The sequence below is a fragment of the Crocodylus siamensis genome, chromosome 4 (genome assembly GCF_052110815.1).
Source record: "Crocodylus siamensis isolate JL-2025a chromosome 4, ASM5211081v1, whole genome shotgun sequence".
Classification (NCBI taxonomy): Eukaryota; Metazoa; Chordata; order Crocodylia; family Crocodylidae; genus Crocodylus; species Crocodylus siamensis.
In genome coordinates, this window is record NC_143398.1 from 456,144 (window position 1) to 473,233 (window position 17,090).

General features: G+C 60.5%; 2 protein-coding genes across 7 annotated transcripts in view; both read right to left on the minus strand.

The window, feature by feature from the left end:
- LOC149865300 (uncharacterized) overlaps positions 1-6,223 on the minus strand; it is a 32,112-nt gene extending 25,889 nt beyond the window's left edge. For 2 of the 4 annotated variants that reach the window (XM_090041291.1, XM_090041290.1), the window contains exon 1: positions 191-1,739. In XM_090041291.1, the coding sequence (XP_089897417.1) occupies positions 191-722 (532 nt within the window). In that variant the 5' untranslated portion in view covers positions 723-1,739. Of the gene's footprint in view, positions 1-190; positions 1,740-2,311 lie in introns of those variants that run through there. The other 2 variants (XM_090041292.1, XM_090041293.1) reach the window with 2 other exon arrangements.
- A 281-nt stretch (positions 6,224-6,504) lies between these two features.
- Positions 6,505-14,580, minus strand: LOC149865302 (uncharacterized). Of its 3 annotated transcripts, none has more exons than XR_016441653.1 (3): positions 11,106-14,580; positions 9,839-10,959; positions 6,505-9,314 (listed from the first exon to the last, which is right to left on the minus strand). XR_016441653.1 is itself a non-coding variant. In XM_090041321.1 (3 exons), exons 1-3 carry the CDS (start codon positions 9,753-9,755, stop codon positions 8,715-8,717), a joined length of 522 nt encoding a protein of 173 aa, XP_089897447.1. In that variant the 5' UTR covers positions 9,756-9,825; the 3' UTR covers positions 6,505-8,714. The 3 variants fall into 3 exon arrangements, 2 of the variants coding, with proteins under 2 accessions (XP_089897447.1, XP_089897446.1); XM_090041321.1 differs by lacking the exons at positions 9,839-10,959; positions 11,106-14,580 and adding an exon at positions 9,610-9,825 and having other exon boundaries at positions 6,505-8,956; positions 9,181-9,314; XM_090041320.1 differs by lacking the exons at positions 9,839-10,959; positions 11,106-14,580 and having other exon boundaries at positions 6,505-8,578; positions 8,831-9,825.
- Positions 14,581-17,090: the final 2,510 nt, after the last annotated feature.

Here is a 17,090-nt window from a genome sequence, read left to right on the forward strand (position 1 = left end):
CCAGAGCCCCCGCCATGGCCAGGGTGGGACAGGACATACCAATGTGACCCCCGATGTCTGCAACACATCGCACACTTGCCCCCTTGTACAGCTGTGCCATGGGTCCGCGTGCGTGTGCCACCTCTACCCACACCCAGCCCCAGTATGGCCACGACCACGGCTGCCCCCAGAGCCCCGGTCTGGTCCTCACCGAGCAGGAGCAGGATGGTCTCCCCCTGGTGCTGATGCTCCCTCTGCCACACGACACACTTGTACATGCCCGTGTCCCACGGGGTCACCGTGGCCAGTGACAGGGAGGCGTCTCCACCTTGCAGCTCCTTCTCCGAGGGCAGGCTGGCTCCGGACTGGGCCTGGCTCCTGCCCCGGTCGTACCAGGCCACCTTTCGCTCCCCGAAATACCACTGCACCCGCAGGGAGTCCAGAGCCACCGGCCCCCCAACAGAGAACCGGCACTGCAGCAGGGCCCCCGAGCCCAGGCGGGCCCAGGAGGAGGCCACAGTGGTCACCTGGACCTTGGGGTCTGCACAGGGGAGAGGAAGCAGCAGTGAGGCCCCGTGGGCATGGGCCAGGCACAGGGGAAACACTAACTGGGACTGGCCCAGGTCCTGCGAGGACCTGGTGCCGCAGGCCAGACCCTGGGCTGGGGGCAGGAGCCTGCTGCGCTTCGGGCACGATTCAACTTCACATGAAGATGCTGAGCTGAGTCTGTAACATCGTCCCATGGTGCAGCCACTCCAGACCCTGCATACTCCTCCTGCCCTGCTTGCTCCCCGGAGCCAGGGCAATGCTCAGGGACATTTTTGCCAACCGCCATCCTCTGTGCCAGGCCCATCTGCGTGGTATGGCCAGGCTGCCCTATCCCCGGCTGTGCACCAGGGCCCCTGGGTGTCAGTGGGGAAGTGCTGGGTGTGAGGGGCAGGTGCTTTTTGCACTGTGACCACCTTGGTGTTTTGTATTCACAAGCACCCCCAAACCTCCCCTGATTATGGGACACCCAAGCTGCAGCGGTTTAATGTGTCCTGGGGCCCTGGACAAACACAATACTGCAGGCCCCCTCCCCTCATGGAAGCTGGGGTGCAGGGGGAGGGCCCCTTCCCCTCTGGTGCAGGGAGAGGAGGCTGGGGGGCCCGTGCCAGGCCGGGGGTGGGTGAGCACATGCCCCCTCTTCTCCTTGCTCCCTGCCCCACCTCCCCTGTCATGACCAAACACACAGCCACCCTCCTACAATACACACACGTACACACACACAGGCACATGCACACGCACACCGGCATGCATGCAAATGGGTGCACACTCTACTTTGCACATGGACACACAGATACAAACATACTCTTCCAGCCATGAACACAGACACATGTATACACACATTTACGCATATGTACAAAAACATGCACAGATGTATGCACACACAGATGCACACAGGCACACACATAGACATGCACTCACAGATGTACATACAAACACACACACACAGATGCATGCACACTCCGAAGCGCACACACAGGAACAAATGCATAGAGATGCACACAGAAATGCTCACACACATATATACAGATTCAGATGCACACACAGAAGCAGTGATGTGCAAACACATGCACACAGATGCATGCACACGCATGTGCACAGACATGCTCACAGACACACTTGCACAGACACATAGACACGTGCACACACACAGATGGACACACAGAGACAGAGAGAGATGGAGACACACCCAACCACATCCCTTCCCCACACAGGACCTCCCCTCTCCCCCTTCCATCACTCTGAGGCAGCCCCCTCCCCTCCCTCCCCCCTGCCGCCCCCGGCTCTGTCGTGCCCCCGCCTCACTGGCCCCTGCTGCCCCGGGTTGGCGGGCGCTGCTGCGCGGCTGTGTTTGTGCGGCCACACGCGTGCACAGGCCTGGGCCGGGCGGCTATGGGGGCTGAGGTGAACTTGGGGTCCCCGCTCTGGGCTGCAGGGAAGCAAATGCGGAAGCCGCGGTTTAAAACTTGGCGCCATTTTCGTTTACCTGCTGGGAGGTAAAAACGCGCCAAGAAAACCAGAGCTTTCACTTTCCTGCTGTGGAGGACCCGAGGCCCCGGATCGGTAGTGGGCCCTGGCTCGTGCCCAGCTACATCGTCCATTAATCCGCCTGTGGGCCCAGAGCTCCCCCAGAGCTGGGCCGTTGTGTCCAAACACGGGGCACCGGGATTTCTCTCTTCCAGGCGTGTTCACGAGGTGGCACCCGTCAGCCGCTGCACGGGGCTGGACACGGCCAGCACAGCCCGGCCCTGCCCCCTCGCCCCGGCAGAGCAGGGGTCGCACTCACCTGGTGTCCTGGGGAAGAGACTCAGGAGCAGGCCCGTGAACCCAAGGGTCAGGGCCGAGACTCCGGTCCATCCTGGCACATTCATTACGTCCTCTCCTGCCCGGCAGCGTGGATCCCTGATCCGTACTTTGTACTTTCATTTTCTCCCTGTGGCAGGGAGTAGCTGGGAGAAGGGGCCAAGGTGCAGCATGGAGCCAAAGCTGCTCCTCCCACACACCACAGCCTGCGGGAGCCAGGCCCGAGCCAGCCCTGGCCATGGCCCTGGGGGGAGCAGGGGAGGGTCAGCCCCGAGCGCTGCACAGCAGTGGGACCCTCTGCTCCCCACGGCCAGGGGGTAAGTGCCGAGGGGCCGTGTGCTGCTTGGGGTCCAGTCCCTCAGTGCCACCCATGTCTTCATGTCCCGGGACCCCCGCTGCAGTGGGCATGGAGCACCCCCCGGCTACGGTGACCACCTGTCCCGAATGGGGCAGGACAGTCCCGGAAAGGGAGCCTCAAGTCCTGCTCCCAGGCTGCGTCACTCTGGAGCAGCATGTCTCCGGGATCGGTACCATCGTGCAGGGAACTGCCGGAAACAGTGGGTTTCCCCTTGCAGGCCGGCACCGCTCCTGCCTTCCTGGGGCTGCTTGGGGCTGCCAGGAATGGGATGGAGGGGCCATGGTCATACATACACCTGCATTCATGCACATGGCGAGGAATACAGTCTGGGAGGGTGGAGAGCACCTCCAACAGGTGACTCAAAGAGCAGGGGCAGGGAATATGCAAGAAGCAGATCAAGGCCCCCACTGTAAGGGAGGGTGTGCAGTAGGGGCTGAGGTGCTGCCTAGCCAGGGTGGTGCATGGGACTGGAGCAAAGCAGGCTGGAAGTATGGGTAGTCCACCCATGGGGCACAGGGCATTGTAGCTCCCCACTGCTGCGCACACATCCAGGGGGGTGGAATGGGGGCAAATTCCCCGCCAGACTTTTTTTGGAGGGGGGCAGAGAAGTGGGCTGCCTGCTGCAGTCTCAGGGCTTCCTGACCTGCATCCCAGATGCCCATGCTGCAAAGGCGATGCACCCCCTTCTTGCCTGGCAGTAGTGGGGCAGGAGCAGCATGGAGTTGTGCACCCTGCTACTGCTGGTGTGGGGCTCCTGGAGGAAGGGCAGCAGGGCAGGGAGCCCCGAGCCCGCAGCAGGCCGCCCACATCCCCCCCAGCCCCACTGGACTCTGCTGCAGCCGTGCTGCCAGGAGAGGTGTGGGGGGGAGTTGGGCATATGTCCTGCCTCTGTAATTTTAAAAGGTGGTCGCCCTACCAGAGGCCTGAAATCACCAAGGTTGTGCCAAGTTTATTCTGAAAAGGATCAAACTGCCCCTTTTCAAGGGGGAGGGAAAGCTCTTCCTGGGTGATGGAGCATGGGGGCTGGGGCAGCAGGGCAAGGGTCTGTGGGGCCAGGAGGGAACCAGACCCAACCCTGCTCCTGCTCTGCCTTGGCGTGTAGGCTCTGCACTGGACTCCAGGCACCTGCCCCTGCCCGTGCCCCTGAGGCACTACTGTGAGCAGGTGGAGGTGTGGTGGTGGTGCAGGCAGCAGGAGCCCCACAGCCCTGGGGTCAGTGCCTGGCAGGAAGGCCGAGGGGCCTGTGCAGGCCTGGGCTCTGGCAGTGCAGAGAGAGCAGCAGCGCTCCGGCTCCTGCGGCTGAGCCATGTCTGGCTGCGCACTGCCCCGGCGCCTGCCCCACTGCTGGGGGATGAGGAGGAACAGAGATGTTGCTACTCTGGGGGTGGTAACGAGGAGGTAGGGCTGGGAGGTGTGGGCGTGCCTGTGTGTATGAATGTGAGTATATGTGTGTGTGTGCCCATGTGTGGCCTGTGCAAGTGTGCATGTGTGTATATCATTAAATCACAGAATCACTGAGTCAGGAGGGACCTAGACAGATCATCGAGTCCGACCCCCGCCATGGGCAGGAAGGCGCACTGGGGGTGGAGGGGTCACAAGACCCCAGCCAGGTGCCTGCCCAGTCTCCTCTTGAAGATCCCCAGGGAAGGGGAGAGCACCACCTCTCTGGGAGCCTATTCCAGGCTCTGGCCACCCGTATCGTGAAGTAGTTCTTCCTAATATCCAACCTCAACCTCTCCTCCCGCAGCTTGTGGCCATTGCTTCCTGGTGACCCCAAGGGGGGCCCTGGGGAACAGACTGTCCCCGAGTCCCTGCTGCTGGCCCCCGATAAGGTTGTAGCAGCCACAAGATCCCCCTCAGTTTCCTCTTGCAGAGACTGAAGAGATTCAGGTCTCTCAGCCTCTCCTCATAGGGCTGGCCATGGAGGCCCCCAACCATACGAGTGGCCTCCTCTGGACCCTCTCCAGGTTCCCCACATCCCTCTTGAAGTGCGGTGCCCAGAGCTGGACACAGGACTGCAGCCGCGGCCTGACCAGTGCCGCATAGAGGGGGAGCAAGACATCCCTGGACCTGTTAGTGATGCCCCTGTTGATGCAGGACAGGGCGCGGTCGGCTCTGCCTATTGCTCCGTCGCATTAGCAACCATATTCATCCTGGAGTCCATCCTGACTCCAAGATCCCTCTCTTCCTCTGCGCTGCCGAGAGGGGCAGCCCCTAACCTATCACCATCATGCTGGTTTCCTCTCCCCAGGTGCAGCACCCTGCACGTGTCCTTGTTGAACCGCATCCTGTTCAGGTCCGCCCACTTCTCCAACCTATCCAGGCCTGCCTGGATGCGGTCCCTGCCTGCTGGTGTATTCACTTTACCCCACAGCTTGGTGTCAGCAGTGAACTTGAACATGGTGCTGTTCACACCCTCGTCCAGGTCGCTGATGAAGATGTTGAACAGCACCAGCCCAAGCACCAAGCCCTGGGGGACTCTGCTGCCCACACCCCCCCAGGTCGACATCAACCCATCCACCACCCCGCTCTGGGTGCGCCCCTGGAGCCAGTCTGCCACCCGTGTGACCGTGCATTCGTCCATGCCGCAGCCCCTCAGCTTGCCCACCAGAATCGGGTGGGACACTGTGACGAAGCCTTCTGGAAGTCCAAGAAGACGACATGGACTTCCTCCTTCCCATCTAGGCTCTTTGTTACTTGGTCGTAGGAAGAGACCAGGTTGGTCGGGCAGGATCGGCCTGGCACAAGCCTGTGTTGGTTACCCCTCAACATCACTTCCCCTGCAGGCTCTCACAAATGTGGCCTTTGATAATTTTTTCAAAGACCTTCCCCAGGATAGAAGTGAGGCTGACTGGCCTGTAGTTGCCAGGCTCTTCCTTCCTTCCCTTCTTGACAATAGGGACCACACTGGCCCTTTTCCAGCCCTCAGGGACTGGGCCTGAGCACCAGGAGTCTTCAAACAGCCGTGCCAAAGGCTCCACAATAACACCAGCCAATTCCCTCAGCACCCGCGGATGAAGGTCATCCGGGCCTGCTGACTTGGACACATCTAAGCCCTCCAGGTAATTTCATAGATTTCATAGACATTAGGGCTGGAAGGGACCTCGGGAGATCATCGAGTCCAGCCCCCTGCCCAAAGGGCAGGAAGGCAGCTGGGGTCATAGGATCCCAGCAAGATAAGCATCCAATTTACTCTTGAAGGTGTTCAGTGTAGGTGCTTGAACCATCTCCGCTGGCAGACTGTTCCAGACCTCGGGGGCTCGGACAGGAAAGAAATTCTTCCTTATGTCCAGCCTGAAACGGTCTTGCAGGAGTTTGTGACCGTTCGACCTCGTCATCCCTTGGGGGCTCTGGTGAACAGACATTCCCCCAGATCCTGGTGGGCACCCCTGAGAAACTTATAGGTGGCCATCAGATCACCCCTGAGCCTGCGCTTTTCCAGGCTAAAGAGTCCCATGGCTCTCAGCCTGTCATCGTAAGATCTGTTTTCCTGACCTCTGATCATGCGCGTGGCTCTCCTCTGCACTCTCTCAAGCTTCTCCACATCCTTTTTGAATTGTGGAGCCCAAAACTGGACGCAGTACTCCAGCTGCGGCCTCACCAAGGCCGAGTACAAGGGGAGAATGACGTCCCGGGATTTGCTCGAGAAGCATCTATGGATGCACGCCAGCATTTTGGTCGCTTTACTAGCCGCAGCATCGCATTGCAGGCTCATGTTCATCTTGTGGTCAATGATGACCCCCAAGTCTCTTTCTTCTGTAGTGCTATCCAACGTAGCACTGCCGAGCCTGTAAGGGTGCTGCAGGTTTTTCCTCCCAAGGTGGAGAACCTTGCGTTTTTCGGTGTTAAACACCATCAGGTTCTCGTCCGCCCATTTGCTGAGCCTGTCCAGGTCAGCCTGGATCACCCGCCTATCTTCTGGCGTGGATGCTTTGCCCCAAAGTTTGGTGTCATCGGTGAACTTGGCCAGTCCACTCCTGACTCCAATGTCCACATTGTTAATGAAGATGTTGAACAGGATGGGTCCCAGGACAGAGCCTTGAGGGACCCCACTGGTCACAGGGCACCACTATGAGTGACTGCCATCAATCACAACCCTCTGGGTCTGACCACGGAGCCAATTTCCCAGCCAGCGGATCGTGGTGGAGCCAAGGCCACAACTAGGCAGTTTGGCCAAGAGGTGATCGTGGGATACCAGATCAAAAGCTTTTTTGAAGTCAAGATATATGACATCAATCTCTTCTCCCTGGTCCAGGTGATAGGTCACCTGGTCATAGAAGGAAATGAGATTGGTCAAACAAGACCTACCCGCAACAAACCCGTGCTGGCTGTCCCTTAGGATGTTAGCCTGGGCCAGTCCCTCAAGCATGGCCTCCTTAATAAACTTTTCTAAGATCTTCCCCAGGATAGAAATCAGGCTAATGGGTAATCCGTAACTAGGTCTGATCTAGCAGTCGGGGGACTCGCAGCCTTCCCGGGCCTCTCTGCGCTGTCACCCGAGAGCGCCCCATTGTCAGCAGACAGGGACACGGAGGCAAAGAGCTTGTTGAAGAGTTTGGCCTTCTCTCGCGTGTCCATCACCGACTGCCCTGCCCTGCCCCGTTAAGGGTCCAATGTTACCCCAAGACTTCTTCTTGTTACCTATATACTTTAAAAAGGACATTTTGTTATCCTTAATCCCAGAAGTTAATCTAAGATCCAAAGCTGCTTTCACCTTCCTCACCAAATCCCTACAATCTCGAGTTAGGGAGGTGTACTCCTCTTTTGTCCCTGCCCCCTGCTTCCACTGCCAGTACGCTTTTTTCTTTGCCCTCAGGCCAGCCTGGATCTCTGCGCTCAGCCATGGAGGTTTCTTGGGCCCTTTTCCCACCTTCCCAGACAAAGGAATTGTGTCCTGCTGTGCCCCCAGGATAGCCTCCTTGAGAAGGACCACCTTTCCTGGGCCCCCATACTAGCTACCCTCTGGGCTCCGAGTGTCTCCCTGACTACTGCCCTGAGCACATATGAAGTTGGCTTTCATGAAGTCAAGCATTTGCACTGTGCTAGTTCCCCTCCCTGCCTTCCTCTGAATAGCAAACTGGATCATTTCATGATCACTGTCCCCGAGCCCCCCTTGTACTAGCACCTCCCGCACCAGGTCGTCCCCAGAGGCTAACACCAGATCCAGTACGGCGTTTCCCCTCATGGGGACGAGCACCTCCTGCACGAGGTGCAGGTCCTGGATGCACGTCAGGAGCCTTCCTGAGTGGCTAGACCTGGCTGCCTGCTCCTCCCAGTTGATGTCAGGGTAATTCATATCCCGCATGACCACAACATCCCTTGCAGACACGGCCTCCCCCAGCTGCCGGGAGAATTCCTGATCCAGCTCTTCCTCCTGATGTGGTGGCCTGTAGTAAACCCCTACCACCAGGTCCCTCTCCCCCCGCCCTCCTTGAAGTTTGACCCACAGGGTCTCAGTTAAGCCTTCCTCTGGTCCCGTTTGGCAGGTAGAGCTGGTATACTGGTCCCTAACACAGAGCGCAACCCCCCCACAAAACTTTTTTCCCTTCCTAGCTCTTCTAAACAACCTATAGCCCTCTATGTCTACTGCCCAGTCAAAAGTTTCATCCCACCATGTCTCCACTAGGCCAAGCAGGTCGATTTTACTACTTGCAAGCAGGAGAGCAAGCTCCTCCTGCTTGTTCCCCAGGCTTCTGGCATTAGTGAAGAGACACCTTAATCCCCCTGTGGGAGCCCTGGGCACCCCCCTTCCTGGGAGACAACTGGTCCCTTGGGATATACCTGAGCTCTTACCTGGGCAGGCCCTACACCTGGTTGAGTTGCCTCTGGCTCCTGTGGATCCCTATCCCCCGACCAACTTAGTTTAAAGCCCGCTGGAGGAGGTCAACTAGGCTGTAAGAAAACAAACTCTTACCTTTGGGGGAGAGATGGAGACCATCACGCCCCAGGACGCCCTCTGCTCTGAAGTGCGGGTCGTGGCCCAGGAAGCCAAATCCGCCACGATGACACCAACTCCGGAGGCGCCAGTTCACCTCACGGATGCAGGCGCTCTGCCCCGATGGCCTCCACTAACCGGGAGGAGGGACGAAAAGACCACCTGGGCCCCCAACTCTCTAAACTTGGCCCCCAGGACCATGTAGTCACCCGTGATCTGGTTCGGACGACTCCAGGCCACATCACTGGTTCCCACGTGGATGAGGACCATAGGATAGTAGTCGGAAGGCGGGATGAGGTCAGTGATCTTCCCTGTGACGTCCCCAATCTTGGCTCCTGGGAGACAGTACACTTCCCTCACATCGGGGTCCGTGCGGCGGATGGGCCCCTCCCTTCCTCTGAGGAGGGAGTCCCCCATGATGATGACCCAGCGTCTCTTCCTCTGGGTCACTGCATGATGCTCAGGCGGTACGGATGCCGGCTTGCTGGATGAGAGTGTGGCTTCCTCCCTCCCTCCTTCCTCACGCCCAGTCTCCTCCAGCGCTGCCAGGGCCACATACCTGTTCCCCAGTTGTACTGGGGTGACAGCTGAGGCAGCTGCGTGCCGCCTGCGACGCCGCCTGGCCCTGGAGGTGACCGTCCTCCGTTCGCCTCCTGCAGACCCCCGGGTGGTGACAGCCTGAGGGGACGGGCCCTGCAGAGAGAGAAAGTACCCGTCAATCTCGTCCTCCACGGCCCAGATCCCCCGCAGCCTGCTCACCTCCGCCTGGAGCTCTCTCACCTGCCCCTCCAGCGCCACAATCCTGGCACAGGTGGGACAGGTGAGAGAAGCCCCCGCTGCCAAGTCCCCCCCGGCCCCAGGGACCAAGCCAGGCAGCCCCCACAGGCAGGTGGCCTCACCGGTCCCCGGGCCAGGAGGCATCCGTGGGGCAGGAGCCCTGGCTGCACTCTGTGTGACAGCTCCCATGCTGCCACCCCCACGCGCTTACCTGGAGACGACTGCGGCTGCTGTTGGCTCTTCCACTGCCTGCAGCCTCTCTCGTGCCTCCCTGCGCGAACCCTGGTGCAAACTCCGGCGCGCCCCTAAAGAGCGCGCCTGTTTGCACTCCCTGTTCGTGTGGCTCCCGCCCAGCATGGCTAAATGGGATCGGGGGGGGGAAAGAGCCCCTTGGCCCCACTTGCCCCACCTGGCCCCACTTGCTCCCTTCCCCGGCTTACCTCCTTGTTGCCACAGCTGTCCCTCAGCTGCGGATCGTTGCTGGTGCTGGTGCTGGTGCTGGTGCTGGTGTTGCTGCCACCTCAGGGGTCGGGGGACACCAAGGGCACGTGAGCTCCCTCCAGCACCCTCACCAGTAATGTCTCTCAGCCAACAAATCACTTCTGTTGCCCTCAGCTGAACTCTCTCTAACTTATCCACATCCTTTCTGTAGTCGGGGGCCCAAAACTGAAGACAAGGCTCCAGATATGGCCTCACCAGTGCTGAATAGATGGAAAGAATAATTTCCCTTGACCTTCTGGCAACGCTCCTACCGATGCAGCCCAGGATGCCATTAGGCTTCTTGGCAACAAGGGCACACTGCTGGCTCATGTTCAGCTTCTTGTCCACTATCACCCCCAGGTCCTTTCCTACAGAGGTGCTGCCCAGCCAGGCAGCCCAAGCCTGGAATGGGCTGCGCCATCCTACATGCAGAACTTTGCACTAGTCTTTGTTCAACCTCATGAGATTTCTTTTGGCCCAATCCTCCAGTTGCCCAGGTCACTCTGAATCCTAGCCCTGCCCTCCAGTATATCTACTACTCCCACCAAGCTTACTGTATCCTGCAAAATTGCCTGGGGTGCACTCTATGCCATCTTTCAGGGCTCTGATGTGGACACTGAACAAAACCAACACCAGAACTGACCCCTGGAAGACTCCACTTGACACCGGCTGCCAACTACACATTGAGCCATTGAGTACTACTGTCTGAGCCTGATGTTCCAGCCAGTTTTTGACCCATCTTACAATTTATCTTATGTCACCCTACCATTTGCCACTACTCTCAATGGGGGTCTCCAGGGCAAGATGTCCCACATAACAGATGCACTTTGCTCCCTGGTCCCTGGATGTCCAGCAAATGAGTCTCATCTCCTGGTGGAAGCTCTTCATGTCCCGTGCTAGGACGACTGTGCCAGGCTCCACCCTGTATTCACCCGAGTCCCGCAGGATATGACCTGCAGCCATATCACGCTCAGCTCCCTCAGGAAATGACCCGTGATGAAGCAGCTCAGAATGACTCTCTTCCCCGTGGTCACAGAGTTGGGCTAGGAGATTTCCAACACCTCCGGGAGCTGCAGGAGCCCTGGGGAAGGGAAGAGGCAGAGGCAGGGACAGGACCCGTCAGGGGAGCCGCGGCCTGGCAGGGGCTGCTCCCCGGCCCCTCACACACCGCCCAGACCCAACACCCCTGCAGCGGGGCTGGGACCCCCGGACACGGCCCCTCCTCACCCGCAGCCCCCAGGCTCAGCTCTCTCTCGCTCGGGGGCTCTCCGGGGCCGTGCTGGACGCACACTCGCACGCGCAGCTCCGGCCGGGTCAGGCTCCGGCTGGCCACTCTCCAGAAGCTCGTCGCGGTGAACGTGCCGTCCGCGTTCTTGTCTATCTGCGCGGGGTCTGCCCCCCAGCTCCCGGCCCCGTCCCAGCCCCACTGGATCGGGGGCACCTCCCGGGGGTAGAAGTTGTGGAGCTGGACAGCAAACGGCACCCTGTCCCACTCTGGTAACATTTGAATCTCAGAGACCTGCAGCTGGGCAGGGGAGACAGTGGGGGTTAGCATGAGGGACTGCCATGATCCCAAATGGAGGCATGAATTGGGCCCCCAGGGAGATGTGGGGGCCTGGGGACTATTTGATGTCCTCAAGTTACACGGTGGTGACTGCTAGTCACTTTGGGCCACCTGCGGATGGTGGCCGGCAGTGTACGTGGACCCTGCACTCCTGAGGGGGTGTGGGGACGGATCCGATGGTAAAACTCCCGATGAGGTGGGTCCAGCTGGTTGCTGCCATAGCTGCTGCTGTCGCTGCTGAGGCGAGGGACGACCAGCACCAGAAGACATCACTAAAAGGAGTGGACGGGGAACTGTTGATGTTCAGCGCTGCCGATGTCTTTGCGGTTTATAAAAGGCTAAAAGCTTAAAAACTTAAAAGGTTAAAAAGCCTAAAACTGTGAGGGGTGGGGGCTGCCACTGGGTCAGGCGACCAGTGCCTTAAAAACATCAATAAATATGTGGGATAACAAAAGAGAAAACAGGGTGTGCTCGTGCGGGTCATAGGGTCAAAACGAGTGCTCCCCTGGGGGACACTGAGCAGAGACCCCGGACAGCGCCCACCGGCTCGCGAACTTGGAGCACTCGCCGGCGGCTACTGCCCAGCGGTGCTCCGCCCGGAGATGTGCACGAAGGACACCGAAGAATAACGCCCCAAGGGCACCGGGAGCCTTCCCGGCCAGAGCCTCCTGCCTGGATAGCCAGATGACCAGCTTGGCCAGCACCACGAGGAGGTCGACCAGGAGGTCCTGGGCCTTGGTGGGGCAACAGATGGGGTGTGTGTAAACCAAAAGGTGCGGGGAGATGATGTGCAGCCTGAACTTGGGGAGCAAGTTGTGGAGGAGGAGGTGCAGGGGCTGCAGCCTGGCGCACTCGATGACAAGGTGCACCAGCGTCTCCCTCTCACTACAGAATGGGCACTGGTCGGAGAGCGGTTCAAAATGGACCTGGGTGACGCCTGCGCCAGCACGGCAGTCACAGGGCCCTGGCAGGATCTGACACATCCTCCCCACCAGGAGTGGCTCTGCATGTCCAGAGGTGGGAGCGGTGAAGTTGGGCACTCACCCTGCACCCAGATCTGCACCCCATAGCCCTGCAGGGTGAGTGTGAAGGTCAGGTAGGACATGAGGTGGGTCCCAGCTGTCACCTCTGTCATTCTCCAGCCCTGGGGCATAGCAGGTAACATGCCCCGGGGCATGTTGTTGCTCTCGGGCATCATCATGTCCTTGTGTGGGTCCTCTCACATGTCATGATCACAACCTTAGGGCACATCCCCTCCATGGCTCCTTCTCTCCTGGTCCCTTTCACAGTCAGGTCACCTCCAGCTGCCCAGGGTGGGACCCCGAGATCAGGCACTGCAGGGTCTCTGGCTGCCCAGGGACCAGAGCCTGTCGGTGGGAGACCTCCCCCTGGCCCGGAGGGTGTGGACGCAGGCTGCAACCAGTGCGAACATCATGTCAGTGTAACCCGGGCGGTACTTGCAACTGTTCTTGCTGTTTGATCTCACGTAGGGAAGGCCTGGGCATATTGGGTGAAGTGGCCTGTCACCCTTTCGGTGCCCCTCCCCTTCTGTGGCTAGGAAATCCATCCACATGAGCTCCATGGGTTTTGAGCCTGGATGGTGTGTAGATAGGCAGTTCTTGTCTAGGCAGTTCGCGCGGGCAGGGTCTTCCTCCGCACACACTGATTGCAGTTTGAGCATTTAGTCCTTACATCCTCAGCCATTTGGGGCCAAAAGAACTGCTCATGGGTTAGCGCCAGGGTGTGCTCCACCCCCATGTGTCCAGAGTCATCATGCAAGACCTGTAATGCAAGGGCCTTACACTTCTGAGGGGGGACCAGCTGCCAATATTTCCATCCTTCTGGGTCCTGCACCTCCCGATGTAGCACTCCATCAAAGAAGCGAAGCCTTTCCCGCTCCCTCAACAGGAGGTGGGCTGCTGGGGTAGCATTATTAAGGGTGGCGGGGCTCGGGGGTATTCCCTGATCTCCGGGCACGCAACACCTCTCACACATCTGGGTCCTGATCTTGCGCCGGCTGCCATTCTGTGGCCGTGACCTGGGGCAACGAAGAGGGAGTCAGCGTGGTGTACTGAACCCAGGCCTGTGGGATCCGCTCAGGGGGCAACCCCAACACCTCAGCCATGCCACCAGTACTTTCCCTCGTCCCCACAGGGTCTTGTAGCTGCAGGTCACAAATAATCATCACTGTCTCGGGGCTCCAAACACTCCCGGGGTTGCAGGGGAGTTGTCGAGACAGGGCATCAGCATCCACGTTCTTTCGTCCCACTCGATCGTGCAGGCTGAAGGTGTAGTTGGCTAGTGCCACGATCCAGCGTTGGCCGGTCGCATCCGACTTAGCGCTGGTGAGCACACAGGTAAGGGGATTATTGTCTGTCCACACCTGGAAGGTAGTCCCATACAGATAGTCCAGGAATTTCCCCGTGACGGCCCACTTGAGGGCCAGGAATTCAAACTTATGTACCGGGTAGCGCGTCTTGCTGGGTGACAATCCCCTGCTGGCAAAAGCCACTGGTTGCCGGTGTCCCTCATGCTCCTGGTACAGTGCAGCCCCAGTCCTGACAGGCTAGCATCCGTGTGCAAAGTAAAGGGTTGCTCACATGAATGTGATGCTCCACCCCCTCAGCCTCCCCCACATCCAGGACATGCAGGGAGAAAACACGGGCTTGAGCCCCGAGCTTGTCCCTGAGCTGAGCTTTACAGGCTTCAGGCACTGGAGAGTTCCTGAAAAATAACCTCGAAGGGTCAATTGGAGGGGGGTTTCCCTCCTGCTCAGGCTTCACCACTTCAGCTTCCTTTACCAAGGCCACCTTCTGTCCCGGGTGGACCACAATATCTTTCAAGGTTGGGTTGACCACTACCGTGGTAACTGGATCTTAGCTGAGCCCTTTTGTCTCAGTCACGCCAGGAGGACCCTCAGAGCACCGGGTCTCTCTCTTCTCAGGCTGGGTGCACTCCCGAGCCATGTACCCTGGCTCCCATGGACACACACACACACACACACACACACACTTCATCTTGCAGAAACTTTTCAGTGCAGTTGTGTTCACGAGGCGGCACCAGCTGCCCCTGCACTGGGGCTGGACACGGCCACCACAGCCCGGCCCTGCCCCCGCGCCCCAGCAGAGCAGGGGTCGCACTCACCTGCTGCCCCCAGGACGAGCAGAGGCCGGAGCAGGCCCCCGAGGCGGGGGGCCCAGGCCTCCCTCCGTCCCCCCACAGCCGCCATCTCCTCTCCTGCGAGGCAGCGTGGGTCCCCGGGCCATGGCTTTCCACTTGCCCCTTCCCCGGCAGGCAGGGGCGGGAAGAAGGGGCCACGGCGCAGCGCCAAGCCGGAGCTCATGTGGACGTGATGTCTGTTCGGCTGTTTCCTCGGGAAAGCAGGGCTGGGTCGAGTGGTTTGGCCCTGCCCAGAACCAGTGCGTGGCTGGACGTGGAGGGGCTGCAAGTGGCCTGCCACAGGGCCCCACTTCTGCGCCAAGGCCGGTGCCCAAGTGCCCGAGTTTTGGCCCCTGGGGCAAAGCCCGTGGCAACAGCCTGCCTTCCCTGCATGCGGAGATGGGGGGGGCAGCCCCCCCATGCCTGCTGGGAGCCCTGGGGCCCGGGGGGGGCTGCTCGGGCTGGGACGGGATGCCCGGGGGGGAAGGCGCTGCTTCTGGGGGCTCTCCTGCCCCCCCAGGTCCCCAGCCCGCCCCGGGGGCTTTCCCCTCCTTTGGGCACTGGCACACCCCGCAGCCTCCTCCGAGCCCCCCGCAGGCGCGCTTTGCTCCCGCCGGGCAGGGCAGCCGCCGTCGCCCTCCCCCGGGCCCCCGCAGCCCCCCCGGCGCGGGGCGGGGCGGGCCGAGCCTCCAGCCCAGGGGTCCCCCCCCGGCCCGCCCCGTGCGGGGGCGTGGCTGCGCGGGCTGGAGCTGCCGCGGCGGGAGGCGCGGGCCGGTGTCCCCCCCCCCACCCCCCCGCGGGCCAGAGAGCGGCCGTGGGAGTCGGAGCCCTTGGCGGGTGCGCGCAGTGCGTGTAAATGGCCCTGCGTGTGTGTGCATGTGCGTGTGTGTGTGTGCGCGTGTATGTGTGCGGGGAGTGACCCCCTCCCCGTGCGTGCGGCCCGCAGTCCCAGTTGAACCCCCCGGGCGGGGGCTGGGGGAGCAGCCTGCGCTGGGAAGGGCAAGTACCCCCTCCCCGGGCACAGCGGGCACAGGGGCAGATTCACCTCCGTGCCAGCTCCGCTGTGCGGCCGGCGACGGGCGCAAGGCTCGGGGGGGCTGTGATGTCTGACTGCGTGTGCGTGATCCGACTGCTCGTCTGGTGTCCGCGCGGTTTCTTTTTCCGCTTCCCGGCTCCTCCGGTCTTTTGTGCTCAAGCTGCGTCTCCACTTCAGTGCCGTCTCGTGCAGACACGTCTGAGTGTGTCATTCATCTCATCCCTAGTCAGGTGGTTGTCAGTGAGAGCTGGGGTGGGCGTTCAGGTTGACAGGGAGATATTAGGCCGGCCACTTCCTTGACAGAGGCGATCTGAGCGAGCGTTAGCAGGTCTCATTTGTATAATTCGAGCTTGTGCTGTGCCGGCGTACCTCGGCAGGATCGTGCCCTGGCAGCGAGCTGGCTGCGCGCAGGGCTGTGCGCTGCAGTTGGGAGCACCGGGGCCCTGATGTCCGTGCCAAGCCCCAGTGCCCTGCGCCCATCAGTCCACCCAGTCTCCCTCGTCCTGGCTGGGCGGGTGGGGGCCAGTCCTCCAGGCTACAACCGGGAGCGGGTGGGAGTTGCTGCAGAGCACATGGGGCTGCCCCAGCCCACACCTCGCAGACAGCCCACTGCCACGGCCCATGGCAGGGACCTGGGACTCCTCCACCCTCCCCTCAGGGCTGGGCTCATTGGCTTTCACAGCCACGTCGGCCTGGGCCCTGCCTGCCCTGGGGCCGAGACACCAGCCAGGAGCCCGATTCCAGCACCAGCAGGTCTGGACCCGGGGGTCTCGGCAGGGGCTGGGAAGCCGTGGGAGCCAGGTTGACACACGAGCCACTCTCGCAGGCTGTTCTCCCTGCGAAAGGGCAATTCAGGCTTCACCCTGGGACAGAGATGCCCTAGGGTAGGCAAGATCCAGCAGCCATCTGCTTGGTCTCCCGATGCAGCACCCATTGCCCCACACAGCCACGGGGCCCCTGGAGTCTTTCCCCTTTTCCTGGCTGAGACCCAAGCCCAGGGGGAGCAGAGTTACCTCCAAGCCCCCAGCCCCCGGTCCTTGCCGCTGGCCCAGGGGGTAGGGGCATGTTTCTATCGAGCAGGGCTGGTCATCAGGCCGAGATCAGGAGCAAACGGGCACAGGCCTGAGCAGCATGACAGCGAGAAGCAAAAATGGGATTGTTCAAGATTTAAACCCAGAACCTTTTACACTTTAAGCGAGAATCGTAGCCCGAGGCCAAGAAGCCGGTTATGTTCAAGTGTTTCCCAGTTGTTCTCCCAAGGGCGGGTGCTGGCAGGGCTGGGACTCCCCACACCCCCAGGCTGTCATTAGCCCTCTGGTTTCCAGCCCTGACCAGAGCTCCCCCCAGCACCATGGGACAAGGAGGAAGCGACTGCAAACTAGGGACGTGTAGCCTGGCAGTCACATATGGCTCAGCCTTGGCACAGGTGCATGCAAACAGCCTGCCTTGATCC